Raw genomic sequence first — 14,857 nt, 5'->3', positions numbered from 1 at the left:
CGATGTCAACGCGGGGGTCGGTGGCGTCCTACTTGTGACCAGAACCGGCGGAACCGGCACGCCAGACCCTGCCATGCTGTCCAGGAGCAGAATCACTTGCGTTGTCTGGGTTGAATCCTCAATACCAATCGCTTCCATTCTGTTGTAGTTAGGGGAAGTAATGCGCAGGGAGCTATTCTATCAGCTACAGGCCAACTAGCCTAACTAGGAGGTTGATGTCATTCAGTGGAAGCACCGGGAATCGCAGTATCTCGACCTACTGAGCCTACTAAGTGGTTCCCTACGTTCGTGTTGAGGTGTTCTACTGGCTAAAGGATTCAGGGGTTGAATCTATCGTTGGATACTCCGTACCGCCAAGTCGGGCGGATTATAGTGCTTCCGTAACAACGTCCATTGTTAACCAGGAGCGAGGAATAGAGGACGAAACGGTACGAAGTGTTCCCCCTAGCTCGGATGGCAAATGGTTTCGGGCTTCGAGACGGCAAGATCAATAAGTCATGGAGGGTTTGCAGCACTCGGTCGAGCCGCTCAACCAGGGAACGGAGGAGGCTGCCCACTGCGAGGCTAAGGATAGTCACAGTAGTAATAAGAATAGCTCCGTGGGATATCAAGTCGTCGATAACCAGGGATCTGCATCGCGATGTATATTGTATACGCGATGCAGTATGGACCCCTGGAGGAATAGGTCATACAGCAACGTCAACTTCCTACAGCCTGATGATCCAACAAGCCATAAGAATTTCTGTGGCGAGCCTTCGCTGATCCACTTCTGGAAGAACGCAGTGGAGAAAATCCATTTCCCAGTCCCTGAGGTTCGTCGCAACATTGTCTGTTCTAGGCGACTGGGAGGACTGGCTCAAGTCAAGCATGATTTCCCCGCGCCATTTTAGAATGCCTTTGCTTACGGTGCGCTAGGCTAGTACTCGGTTAGGCGCTAAAAGAAATAGATTTATGTTGGCGCCGATCAGGTTGATCGCCATACATGCCTCCATTAGGCTCAGTGCCATATCCTCACACTGGCTTTCCGCAAATGAGTCAGCTCAAGTCAATATGCTTTTTACCATCGTATAATTCAGATGCCTCTGTCTCTGTATCATGATAATATTATGACTTAACATGAATTGAATTACCGCGTCTTTATTTTTAGAAGGCTATTTAAATTTTATTGCAAAAATGGTATAATATTCACTCTTCTACCTAAAATGCCCGTGCCCCCAAGAAGCAGCTCCTACAGATAAATATTGGGCCCCCACAAAGATGAAACCATGCAGATCCAAAGGATATATTCTTACATGCAGATGTCGCATCTAAAATTGGAATACGAACACGATGCAAGCCCCTGATCCGTATAAATGTAACTTCGTATAATTCCGCCCGAATGCTTAATTCATCAAGCTGAGGCATAAGCCCCTCACACAAATATAGTTCAGTCATGTATGTGTCCTTCATATCTATTGGTCAGCGACCGCAATGATCTTCAGGTATTGTCCCATCTTTTCCCGAAGTGGATGCTCTGCCTTGGGGCACGAAAAGATATAAACACCAAATATCACCCTCCTATCCTGAGCCTCTCTCTTATAAGACAGAACAAAACATCATCCTATCCCAAGTTTCTCAATCCCCAGCAGAGATCATGAAATTGCTCACTCCCCTCTTCCTTTCCCTGGCCTGCCTGGGCCTGGCCAACCCCCTCCCTGAAGAAGCCACCGTCGCGAGAGACGCCACAGTCGAGGCTGCCAAATCTGGCCAGGGAATCATCAAAGCTGCCGAAAAAGAAAAGGGCCTTCCCTACGTCTGGGGAGGCGGCGGATGCAACGGCCCGTCAAAGGGTGGATTCGACTGCTCTGGACTGACGCAGTATGCGATCTGCAAGTCGCTTCACAAGACGATTCCGCGAGTCGCACAGGATCAGTACCACTCGAAGCTGGGAAAGCACTACCCTCGCTCCCAAGCCAAACCGGGCGATTTGCTATTCTGGGGCGAGGGAGGGGATTGCAAGAACAAGGTGGTCCACGTTGGGATCTTTATTAAGGATGGACTGATGATCAATGCCGCACATACGGGTACGCCTGTGAGGGAGCAGAAGATTTGGACATCGTATGGAGGGGAGAAAATCTGCCCTGATGTTGTACGGTGAGTACCTAGCTGGTCGTCTCTTTTGCCTTCTAGGTAGGAAACTAATGCGCATAGATTCTGGTAATCGGTACAGGATGGCTCTTGGGATAGGTGAGGGGTCCCGGTAGGCTTGAGGATGCTTAAGAAATTTATTTTTTTGTATTACAGGTGGCTTATTTGAATTAATAGGTCGGGGTCTGTTCACAGGGTAGGAAGACAATATAGTGACAGATATTTGTGCGTCGAGATGAATAGTGAAGGGTTGAATTTCCCACACAATACAATGGCTTCGTTTTATTTCCCCTAGACTGACCCAGCTGCTATATCATTTTTCACGTATAAACTGATTGAATAATCTCATCTGGGACTGCATAGACAAGACCGACCCTTCCCAACCCCGGCATTATTTACAAGCGCCAACGTGGACGTATTCTGAAATCTATTGTTTAGGAATATCACCTCCCGAACGCCCAAAACATTCCTAAATCTTTTCTTAAAAGTATGGTCTAATCATACCGTACTTCACCGCCCAACAATCGGAACCCCCAAACGATCGATTTCGTAGTACTAGAAGAGGCAACAAATGAAGCAATTCAGCCACACACAAATGAAATTATCTAACGAGTGTCTGATGGAGTATAGTGTAGATACAAATAAAGATATCCACCCTTTTTAGAGCTCCCGAAACCTCTGTGGGAGGCAGATTTGCCTGCCTGAGCGTATAGATGTAGTTGGGACCCCCTTAGCAACTTCAGGAGCTGGAGGGCCACCAACTGTAGTATTTTAAGTTGTAGAGGACTTGGAGGCCTTTTTCTTAGTGGTTTTGGTATTTTGGATGTCCTTTTGGAGTTTTTAGCTGCCTCTTTAGCTATGCGATCCTCCTTTTTCTGTTACTTTTTTTGCTCTGCCTCTAGTAGTTTTAATTCCTTCTTTGCAGCCTTCGTTCTTTTTCTTTTTTTAAGTAAGTGCTGCTTGTCTTCCTTCTCCTGTTAACAGCGGATCTTCCTCTCCTCTTTTAAAGCCTTAGCAAGCTGTATAGCTTTCTCCTTCTCGTTGTAAAGCTGGAGAGCTTGCTATATTTTCTTAGGTAAATAAAAGATTGCACCACTATATTCAGGTGCTTGTAATTAGAACTGTAATAACTTTTAACACTGCCTCCTCTTTTTCTTATTAGTAAGAGCTATCTCTAAGCCTTCACAGCATAGTTTAAGCAAAGTATTCTAGGTAGCAAGCTTATAAAAAGTTACACCCAGCTTCTTGGTATTTTAATTATAGATATCAGCAACCACCTTTTTTTAAAGCCTTTCAATCCTTCTCCAGTTATCTGCTTGCAATACTGAAGCTGCGGAGCCACTTAATAAAGGCCTCTGGCTCTCCTCTTTGCTAAAAAGCGCTTTAAAATAATTTCTGGATCCCATAAAGCTATCCCAGTAGCTTTCCATGAAGAATCAATATTCTTCTTTGTTAAAGCCTTCTCCCAGCTCTGCCAGAATAGCCTGAAAAAGTCCCTTTTCGTAATATGGCTTAGGCCTTGGCTATTATAAAAAATTGCTCCAAACTGTTACTATAGGCTGTTAAAAGTGGTGAAAAGATCCCAATATCTAATAGCTGCAGCGAATAAGTTAAATAAGGCAGATAGGTTATTAAATAAATTCTATTTACTATACAGAACTTAATAAAAGTTCTGGTAAGGTGTGAGCCATAGCTATCTAGAATTAAAAGCCTTTAACTCCTTCCAGCCTTCTCCTTTGTCTCCCTGTTAAAGATATCTCGAAGCCATGCAAATCCCACCTTATTATTAGTCCAGCTAGTTGGTAAGGCTCTAAAGAAGCAAGGATATTTAGTTGGATCGAAGTCTTGAAGCCAGGTATTTTGTATCTTGCTGGAGGCAGCTTGGTAGATAAGACCTGGAGATAATAAGGTCCCATCTGCACAAATACAAGCAATTAAGGTTATCTATTCACGATTCCCATCCTAAAGCCGTTGCTGAATGCCATCCTTCTCGAATTACTGCTTGGAGAAGATCCTTTTGGCTTTTAAAAGGATACTAATAAGAAAGCCTTTTTATCCATGTTGTAGATATTCTTCTTCTGGATATTGTATTTATTAATTTTCTAGGCCAGCAACTTAAAATATAAAGTATATTTAAAGGCTAAATTAGCCTTCTTTTATAAAAAGTCCATACCAGTTGTATAGCGAGAGATAAGGTTCTCCCGGTGTCTTTTTATAAAGCGGGTTGCCTAGTTCTTTCCTGGTGGCTTTTTTACCATTTCCTCTGCAAAATTCCTTATTATTAAAGCAGAGACATATAAGCCTTTGCTAGAGAGCCTATTAATCCATCTAACTAGCGATTTTTCTTGTTGGTGGGTGAGTAATTGCTGTTCTTCGTGATAGTCCTTCCTAAAGCCTTGAAGCCCTTTATAATACCTTAACAGGGTTACTCGGTGCACACCATGCTTTTTCGCAAAAAAAGTATAGTTAGGAACTTCTCCTGGCTCCAACGATTTTAAATTTTCTAACACTGATTTAATTGATCCTATATTAACAGAGTTATCATGGTTTAAAATCTACGAAACGAAAAGTCGGTGTATACAAAAATCAATTGTTTGGTGGTTCCAATCGTTGGGCGGTGAAGTACGGTACTGGCCTCAACATCCTTTAAAAATTGGCACACAACCTGCTGCGTGCACGTAGAGGCTTCCACCTCCTGCTTTCTATAACCTTGAATCATCCACTTCATCCATTTTAAATTGTTAGGGTTATATTTTCCTTAACAAACCCTATAAATATATCATCTGGGGCTGTGTGTCAGGGGCTGAACCCGTAGAACCTATGAGATAGGTTATGTACAAAAAGGAATCGTTGAAGAAGGGAAGAAAGGAAGAGGAAAATGAGCAGTAAACAAAAAACGTGGAAAGTCACATGAATTGGACGAGGGCCGATGGGCCAAAGGTGCCAACAGGGCCAAAAGGGACAGTAGGGACAGTAGGGACAGCAGGGACAATAGGGACAATAGGGACATTGGCGCTAGTTCTTAGTATTAGCGGCCACCCGGCCACCCATTCAATAGAATAAGCAATCGCTTCCAACATATACCCAATATCCGGGGTTGGGCAGAACATCCTTCTGAATACAATCAATCCAGACCCCCCCATAAATCGAACAAAACCCAAGTCGAGCCGATCAACCGGCTGATCTGCATCCCCGCAATTCCACCCAACGCAGCACATCGTGGAAAGTGCATGGTGTGATCCCAGTCATATTCCCCCTTTGTAAAAAAAAAAAAAAAGCTTCACCAATCACCATTTGTTTACTGCGCCAAATTTTAAATATCCCACAAGCCTTATGACATGTGGAGATCCACGCCCAAGACTATGCCTCAAGCCAAGGTGCCACCTATTAATAGACTACAGGTCCAGCAGGCTTGTCTCACCTGCAAAGCAGCGAAGAGATGCAGTGGGACATTCCCATGTTTAAAATGTGTTAGGGCTGGTAACGTTGATAGCTGTGTCCCTGGTAAAAAGAAGGACCGTCATTCAGCGCCCCTGCACAGAGATACTGGCTTGAGTTCCCCCAGGGCCTCGGATTCTGTTGCCGAGTCCTTGTCTACGGCAAACTGCAATCCATTAATAGACCCGCTTCGTCATAATTCTTATCCCGAGTCTCATAGATCAACCAGACCAGCAATTCACCCCGGTTCGCCAGAAGCGCCACACAGAACTCGTCCGCGTATGCTACGAAATCTGGTGGGGGGAGCGAAGTAGGAGCATTATCCTGCGTAATGTAATTGATCTTCCAAAGAATTTAAAACCACACCATAGTATTTGTTGGCAGAGCTGCATCATTATCGGTTTCTGCAATTACTTTGTGATATTGTGACCCAGCATATCGGACCATCCCAGTTCTCTCACAATGTTAAGAGCGAGGACATGCTCGAAACAGAGACCCCCCCGTGACACTCCGTTGACTATCGAGGATGATGCAAATATCTGCTCACCCGAAATATTTTATTTCTGCATATCACATCGCTGTGGGTACTTCTCAGAATGCTATGTTTATTTATCCTATCCATCGTTTGCTAGTTGACGCGTTGGCCGGGCCCCGTATGATTGACCGGTTTTTGTCTAGACAAGCGGGTTCGTTCATATACTACCGTACTTCACCGCCCAACGATCGGAACCCCCAAACGATCGATTTCGTAGTACTAGAAGAGGCAACAAATGAAGCAATTCAGCCACACACAAATGAAATTATCTAACGAGTGTCTGATGGAGTATAGTGTAGATACAAATAAAGATATCCACCCTTTTTAGAGCTCCCGAAACCTCTGTGGGAGGCAGATTTGCCTGCCTGAGCGTATAGATGTAGTTGGGACCCCCTCAGCAACTTCAGGAGCTGGAGGGCCACCAACTGTAGTATTTTAAGTTGTAGAGGACTTGGAGGCCTTTTTCTTAGTGGTTTTGGTATTTTGGATGTCCTTTTGGAGTTATTTAGCTGTTTTTTTAGCTATGTAATCCTCCTCCTTCTGTTGCTTTTTTTACTCTGCCTCTAGTAGTTTTAATTCCTTCTTTGCAGCCTTCGTTCTTTTTCTTTTTTTAAGTAAGTGCTGCTTGTCTTCCTTCTCCTGTTAACAGCGGATCTTCCTCTCCTCTTTTAAAGCCTTAGCAAGCTGTATAGCTTTCTCCTTCTTTGTAAAGCTGGAGAGCTTGCTATTTTTAGGCGAATAAAAGATTGCACCACATTTAGGTGCTTGTAATTAGAACTGTATCTTTTAACACTGCCTCCTCTTTTTTATTAGTAAGAGCTTCTCTAAGCCTTCACAGCTAGTTTAAGCAAAGTATTCTAGGTAGCAAGCTTATAAAAAGTTACCTAGCTTCTTGGTATTTTAATTATAGATATCAGCAACCACCTTTTTAAAGCCTTTAATCCTTTCCAGTATCTGCTTGCAATACTGAAGCTGCGGAGCCACTTAATAAAGGCCTCTGCTCTCCTCTTTGCTAAAGCCTTTAAAAAATTTCTGGATCCCATAGCTATCCCAGTAGCTTTCCATAAGAATAATATTCTTCTTTGTTAAGGCCTTCTCCCAGCTCTGCAGAATAGCCTGAAAAAGTCCCTTTTGTAATATGGCTTAGGCCTTGGCTTTATAAAAAATGCTCCAAACTGTTGCTATAGCTTTAAAAGTGGTAAAAGATCCCAAACTAATAGCTAGCAATAATTAAATAAGGGATAGGTTATTAAATAAATCTATTTACTAAAACTTAATAAAAGTTCTGGTAAGGTTAGCCATGCTATCAGAATTAAAAGCCTTAACTCTTCCAGCTTCTCCTTGTCTCCCTGTTAAAATATCTCGAAGCCATGCAATCCCACCTTATTATTAGTCAGCTAGTTGTAGGCTAAAGAAGCAAGGATTTTAGTTGGATCGAAGTCTTAAGCCAGGTATTTTGTATCTTGCTGGAGGCAGCTTGGTAATAAGACCTGGAGATAATAAGGTCCCATCTGCACAAATACAAGCAATTAAGGTTATCATTCACATTCCATCCTAAAGCCGTTGCTAATGCCATCCTTCTCGAATTACTGCTTGGAGAAATCCTTTTGGCTTTTAAAAGGATACTAATAAGAAAGCCTTTTTTATCCATGTTTAGATATTCTCCTTCTGGATATTTATTTATATTTTCTAGGCCAGCAATTAAAATATAAAGATATTTAAAGGCTAAATAGCCTTTTTTGTAAAAGTCATACCGGTTTATAGCAGAGATAAGGTCTCCCGGTGTCTTTTTATAAAGCGGGTTGCCAGTTCTTTCCTGGTGGCTTTTTTACATTTCCTCTGCAAAATTCCTTATTATTAAAGCAGAGAATATAAGCCTTTACTAGAGAGCCTATTAATCATCTAACTAGCAATTTTTCTTGTTGTGGGTGAGTAATTGCTTTCTTTGTAATAGTCCTTCCTAAAGCCTTAAACCCTTTATAATGCCTTACAGGGTTACTCGGTGCACACCATGCTTTTTCGCAAAAAAAGTATAGTTAGGAACTTCTCCTGGCTCCAACAATTTTAAATCTTCTAACGCTGATTCAATTGATCCCATATTAAGAGAGTTATCATGGTTTAAAATCTACAAAACGAAAAGTCGGTGTATACAAAAATCGATCGTTTGGTGGTTCCGATCGTTGGGCGGTGAAGTACGGTATCGGACTCGGAAAATTTTGAGATGATGAGTCACCCGGGAACAGGGCTATGCTAAGGATCAGAAAACTAAAGTGGCATTAAAAGACCTCATAACTGCCATTGGGGCGCAATCTTCAATGAGTGACGTACAAACGGTTCAAGCAGAGGGCTATTGTTTTGCCCGCGGTCAACGCAGTGCCCTTGATAGCATGCTGGAGAACCCGAGCCTTGATATGGTACGACTGTTTCTTTTAATGTTATTGTACATGCTTGGCGCCTGCCGTCGGAACGCAGCGAACATGTACATAGGTGTAGCTGCTCGTGTAGCAGTGGCGTTGGGTCTCCATCTTAATGACTCTAGAGCAGTCTCAGTAAGTGAACAACGCCAGAGGTAGGAGTTTCTTAAAATTTTGGCCCAGTATACTGCTAATGCCACCTCCCATAGGAGTCCTGTGTGGATGAGCCTTTGCATATTGGACCCTTAGGTTAGCTCGATCCTTGGACGACCTCTTGCGACTGCATCATTACGCACGGAAACATCGGGCAATCCTCTGATTGTGAAACCTCAAGAATACAACTTAGAGGAATGCTTTTTTGCTTCTTACTCTATATCACAGATCTTAGATGAGATAATATTCCGGCTATGCGTAGCCATCCGTGGAAACACTAGGAATCACAGTATATCAACTAAACTAGGTAGTTTCAATAGTTAAGCTCTGGCGCTCCTTTCTTACAACCTTATATCTCGAGAACTTTTGGAAGTCATCTACTAGATCTGGTTCCGTCTTAAAAAGCTCACTACTTGCTTGCACATGTCTGGCAGCGACAGCCGCTCGTGTTTGTAGTCATGCAAGAGTAAATAAAACACTTTAACAATCTCGGGGGCATCCACAAAACGATTCTTGTTGAACATTAAAAAGTGCTTGATGAGGGCTACGTACCCAGGGTAATTACTCACGTTAACTTTGTTCATATGGGAAAGAGCAGGAAATAGCATCGTTAAAACCGGAAGAACCATCATTTCTTGAATTTTCTTACGAAGAACCCTCAGTAGTACGTTTCCGCGCACGGATTGGTGCAAACTTATCAGAAGCCTCCTCTTCCTGCTCATTATCTTGGTGGTTATCTGATGAGCTCGAAGTAGAGGTCGACTAAGATGCGGTAAAGTCACTTGGTCAAGATCCACCGTCCTGAATCGTCTTAACACGCCGAATAATCTCCTCAACTCCAGATGCGTTAACGATTTTGCAGACCCTTCAACTGGCTCCAGTTCTGCTTGATCCCCAGTACACCTCATACCAGTTCGTCTTTGCTCTGGGAAGTTTCACTCGCTGTGGTATAGCCGGCGGCCAAGGAAACACATCGTTAATGGCCATTTCGTCTAGCTCTGGATAGCCATTCCTGAGGATACCGGAATATTTATCCCTTAGGCTACATAATGCCTGCATCTCATTGGCGGTGACGGCAGTCCAGAATGAAGATGTATGGGCCGTTTCACTTTCACCGCATGCTTCCCACAACCAGGGCATTTCCTCAGGAGTAAGACGATACCAGACAGAGATTGGAAGTTGTCGGAACGCTCTAGATGCTAGCCTTAGATTTGCAATGTCACTAGACCCAAGATAGCCTATAATAAATATCCACAGTTCCTGTGGTAATAAGAGTAGTAGATCGGTGGCGCGTTTAATTGGTGAGAGTCCTATCGGTCGAGATAGATTAAATGCCCCAACTGACAAGCTAAAATTGCTGTTTTCTTCTTTAATCGAAGACAGAAGAAGAGGAACGAGTTTCGGCACATTGAGTGGGTTTGCAACTAGATATTCTTTCCAAGGATGACGCCAGAATTGCTCCTGGGCAGCTGAGACAGCTGGATCATGAGGGAAACTATTGAAATCCTCCCAGGAATGTTCTCCTATGCGCCGGTTCATAAGGCCGGTAATATTAACATGGCCGAAGTGGAGCTTGGACAGACGGCAGAAAATATCGAAACACCACGGGTGGAAGGGTATCAGGTAGTGGTTTGGGTGTGTGTACGAATCTATTCCATACTATATGCAATGAGATCAGAACATGTTTAAAAAACGGTGTAGAATTCCGAGGGTTGGAATAGGAGAGGATTGTTCGAATACCCATGCAGATAGCAGGAAAAGCTCTATAGCAAGAAGCTACTCACATTAATAATGGTATGATGCGAGTTCGGTTGAACAACGCCGCCTCGTGCTGGGTACACTCTCTTTGGATCAGTGTCCGGCGATGCCATCCCATCAGAGAGCCCGGAGAGAAAATAGTCTCCTACAAGTTCCCAGTCTTGGTCAAGACCATCTGACGCCCAATTGTCAGAGACACTTTTGTGCACTAGGCATTGCGCTGTCCGGCAGCCTCTCATCTCCGCGACAGGGATATTTTGGCCACTATATGTCTGCTCACTGGGGCAGGTAGCACCTGGAATATGTTCTAGGTCTTGATCATTGTATCCACTAGGCCTAGGCTGGGTTCAACATCCTCAGGCACTGGCAGGAAGGCCTGATGCTTTGGGCTTCCATCTGTAATCCACCATGGTTCTCCACGAATCTTCTACTGAGTGACAAATGTCGCAAGCCAATCCTTATACCACTGGGCCTCCGTGTCATCTTCCTCCAACGGCATTTCATCAAGCCCCATGCCGTTGTTAACAGATTCATAATCAGAAGCATACTCATACGGCTCTCGTGCGTCATCCTCTTCGAAGACATATTCTGGGTCATACGCCAGATCATCGTCTTCCTTCGGAAATCCAGCAAACACAAGCAGGCTGCAACCACGATGTGTACCGTCCCTCCAGTTTGCACTGCCAACTTCCACTCCTTCTCCCCAAGGCCAGCCACCGGAACCCCATCCTGCTGAATGCGGCTCACCGGGTTTTGCAGTGCGAGCGATATTAAAGCTCACTCCACAGAAATAGCAGTATACCTGGATCGGTTAGCAACCCTAGATGTTATACTAGACATTGTAACATGGAGCCTAGGGTACTTCAGAATATCCTGCCCCTGGTTAATGAGGTTCCCATGTAACAGAACAAGAGATCTTACCCAATTTTGCCTTCAGTGTTCTACAATGACTCGAACCTCCAGCTCAGATGGGATTTCGGGGCTGATTTACTCTCCATTAACCTTCGCTTCTTAAACGCTATGGACTTATAAGGTGGGGCAGAATGTGTATCAGTCTATCTCTGATTGGCCGACTGTTGCTGCCACCAGGCTACTCTCTCTCAATATGGACTGTTGTTGCCGGTCAGCGTTGCCTGTGAAAGCACCTATAAATGTGTCAATGGAAACTCTATGATGATTCCCTGTAGTGAACGCTACGATATCTATCCACTATCGTGATAATTCCAACATTTACGTTGATGCTATCTGTCTAACAGTCTTTTGTATATCTTAGCGTCTGGGTAGTGTTCATTCACAGCCTGGCCAGACTGTGACTTGATGTCAGGCTGCTGTTTTTAAGGAAATAACTTGCCCATACTCTTTATAGAATCTTAATGGCCTTTCTAGTCCTTTTTATGTAGCTCCTGATGGTGTGTCAGTAGTGCTGGATACATTGGGGCCAAAACCGATCGGGAAACGCGCCATGCCGTATATTCTGGTCCAACTCCTGGAATGAATTGAATTGCGCAACTCTAGATTTAATCCATCCGCCCTGAGTTCAATGTATGTGACAACAACGAAGCTACTGGCCCGAAACCGCAGCGCAGCATGCCCAAAGTCCGATCGGGAAGCGCTACCTGCAAGTTAGTCGTACTGGAGCCCTTTGGGCAGAAAGAGCCCGTCGGGTCAAATTCGACGAGCAGAGACTCCAATGTCTGCGTTGTGTCCGTTCAGGCCGGTCCTGTGGAGGCCCACCACAACCAAGTGTGACACTTCCTCCTAATCTATGCATATTATGCCTACTTATATGTGTGGGAGCCCACTTGAGTGGCTGAATCATCGCCCCACTGATCATTTCCGAAAATGTGTCAAATAAGTTGGTGGTTATAGTGACGTAAACAAGGTCATAAAAGAGGGGTAAAACGAACTCCCCTACACCTAGCAGAAGAAGCAACCTAATGATCCATAATAATCACAAGGATGATCATATGTTGATCAATATAATCAAGAAACCATCTAAAACAATCATTTTAAGCACCTTTCAAGAATAGTGTCTACTTTCCTATTCGGTATTAGCCGAATATCGAATAAAATGTGGAATATCAACGCGGAAATGCGTAATCTTCCACATAGAGGTAGATCCTGTTGTCGTTAAAATGCAGAAACAAATTGCTCAGTTTATACACCCCTGTGCATGGTATCACTTTATAATACTAAAACTATGTAGCTCGCTTGCTATATTAAGTCCTTGTGAAGCACAGAGTCTGTACCATCTCGTAACACGGTACGAGGGGAAAAACCCTTGGATTTGACTCTACTTCCTGTTTCCATCTTTGTCAGACTCATGTGAAAAATGTCTGCTTGTTTAAAAGCATCCTACTAGTCATATTCCTGTGCTTGAAAATTGTGAAGATGCAACTGCTGATGGTTTTTCGCTGCAGTATCGGTACTCTATCTATCTACTTATAGCTAGTATTTTGACTCCGTGCGTTTTTACCAGGGTTAGTTATTATACTCTGAATAGCCTTCTGCTCTACATAACCTGCCGGAAGTATCAAAAAGGAAAGAGCAAGAACTAAACAGAAAACATATGACATGTGTTTTTCGTTTCACCGACTCTACCGAGCCTAATTTATTTAGTTGGCGTACGACCCTATGGAAATGAGATGCGGTATAAAGAGAGGGGCTCAGCTTCAAATACGGATAATATGCTGTGATATCACTGCGCAGTGCTTCTCACAATATACATTATTTTACAGAAATTCATCCGTGATCTCTCTTTTTTCTGTTGCCAGCAAAGAAATGTCAAAGATCCAGGAGTTGGATATTGGCAAATGCTCTATTGTACATACCTCTTGTGCATCCATTCTTTCTTTTTTGCCACCCGTCTGGGTTCCGTACGCGGAACTGACGCGACTGGATCGACCTGGATGTTTCCTTGCTCTCTCTATCTTCCTTGTTTGAACGGTTTGGCAGCTCAGGCTTGGAATTGATTAATCCGTCCATTATAGATTTGATTACAGTGATTTTGTGTAAGATTTGTATTTTAATCTTACCTTATGCTTAGATACAGTAAAAATTTTATGTACTATAGATAACATGAGTATGAAGAAACGGTTCTTATCTCTTGCTGGCAATGCGGCTTACGAATGGATGTGCTAGTGTACGCACAGTGGAGACTGTTAGTAGTACTAGACCCAATGTGGTAATTATAGACAACAACACAGCATGCAATATACTACGGAGATAGTTGTTATGAAGATAACACCGTAAGCTGCAACCTGCTTCCCTCGAAGAGACTGTCTACAAGTTTGCATTATTGTGGTAAATTCAGATTTGCATGAATTACAGGTCTCTACAGTCAAGTTATAAACTATTGCCTAAGAGAAATGCTCTGATATATATCTGAAATTTTTGGGTTGGCAAGCCGAGGATAGATGACGTCATTTCTAATTACCTGGGCTACACACATGTGAGTCGCTCATGGGATTGCATGATAAGCTCTTGGGAGTGGTGGTGAATGTTATGAATTGACTTGTTCCAGGAGCCACAAGATGTTGAAAACCTTCCACATCTCTGGAAGCCACAGTCACAGCTACCAGTAGTGACCAACATAGCCAACACCACCATAGCCACCACCACCGTAGCCACCACTGGAGCCACCATTTGGGGGGGGCTTAGCATTAGCCAGGTTAACAGCAATATTGCGACCATCAAGCCTGATATTACAACCCTATTAGCTGACTCAATTTCTAAATATACAAGTCGGATTGAACACTTACTCCCGATCATGAAGTCCATTTATTGCTGCATTTGCCTCATGCTCACTGCTAAAGGTAATAAAGCCAAATCCTTTACTCCGACCCGTATCGCGATCACGCATAACTATCTAACTTGACTCAGCGCCCAACATTCTTTATAAAAGAGAATAGGGAGTATCAGTGAACTCAGCTTACTGAGTCAAGGATTTGACCAAAATAAGAAAATGCCTGCCGTAAGGTATCATCGGTTGTATTCCAAGAGAGATTTCTTCGTATTTAAATTAAATAAGCTGGAGATTATTTCATATTAATTGGTAAGAGACCTCACCTGACACAGACTTTGGCTGACATCGCGAGTATGATACGTAGAATACACTTTTTATAGTTTGGTGAATAAAATCCTGCTCGCACGGTCAAGACAGAAACTAGATGGGCTAGATTGCCAATCTATGAGAAGCGGGCGTATTTATCCCTTTAGATAGAGATTAATTGTACTCATATCACAGAGGTTGGGCATTCGTGCATCCATGATAGCACACCGGCATTAAGAGTGGGTCGTCACTAAATAGCTTTGACCAATCACAGTGTGATTGTGACGACCTTGTCACATTGGGTTATGTGATCTGCTGGTTTCCCCGCAACTAATATTGTTATAAACCATCCCTTCTTCCTCTCCTCGCCATGTTTGATAT

At 43.5% G+C, this 14,857-nt stretch overlaps 3 protein-coding genes across 3 annotated transcripts; 2 read left to right on the top strand and 1 right to left on the bottom strand.

Annotated features, from left to right (window-relative positions):
- Positions 1 to 497: 497 nt before the first annotated feature.
- ATNIH1004_010704 (uncharacterized protein) lies at positions 498 to 890 on the top strand (the record flags this gene model as incomplete). The annotated part of the gene is made up of 1 exon (XM_033575272.1): positions 498 to 890. The coding sequence occupies one exon, from the start codon at positions 498 to 500 to the stop codon at positions 888 to 890; it is 393 nt and encodes a 130-aa protein (XP_033421127.1).
- A 743-nt stretch (positions 891 to 1,633) lies between these two features.
- ATNIH1004_010703 (C40 family peptidase) lies at positions 1,634 to 2,200 on the top strand (the record flags this gene model as incomplete). The annotated part of the gene is made up of 2 exons (XM_033575271.1): positions 1,634 to 2,133; positions 2,191 to 2,200. 2 exons carry the CDS (start codon positions 1,634 to 1,636, stop codon positions 2,198 to 2,200), a joined length of 510 nt encoding a protein of 169 aa, XP_033421126.1.
- Positions 2,201 to 9,534: 7,334 nt separating this feature from the next.
- Positions 9,535 to 14,287, bottom strand: ATNIH1004_010702 (uncharacterized protein; the record flags this gene model as incomplete). Its single annotated transcript, XM_033575270.1, has 5 exons — positions 9,535 to 10,326; positions 10,452 to 10,761; positions 10,857 to 11,227; positions 14,018 to 14,123; positions 14,187 to 14,287. 5 exons carry the CDS (start codon positions 14,285 to 14,287, stop codon positions 9,535 to 9,537), a joined length of 1,680 nt encoding a protein of 559 aa, XP_033421125.1.
- Positions 14,288 to 14,857: the final 570 nt, after the last annotated feature.

This window comes from Aspergillus tanneri, assembly GCF_003426965.1.
Source record: "Aspergillus tanneri strain NIH1004 chromosome Unknown AapTan_8_pilon_pilon_pilon, whole genome shotgun sequence".
Lineage (NCBI taxonomy): Eukaryota > Fungi > Ascomycota > Eurotiomycetes > Eurotiales > Aspergillaceae > Aspergillus > Aspergillus tanneri.
The sequence above is the reverse complement of the archived record's forward strand: the minus strand, read 5'-3'. Positions and strand labels throughout refer to the sequence as shown.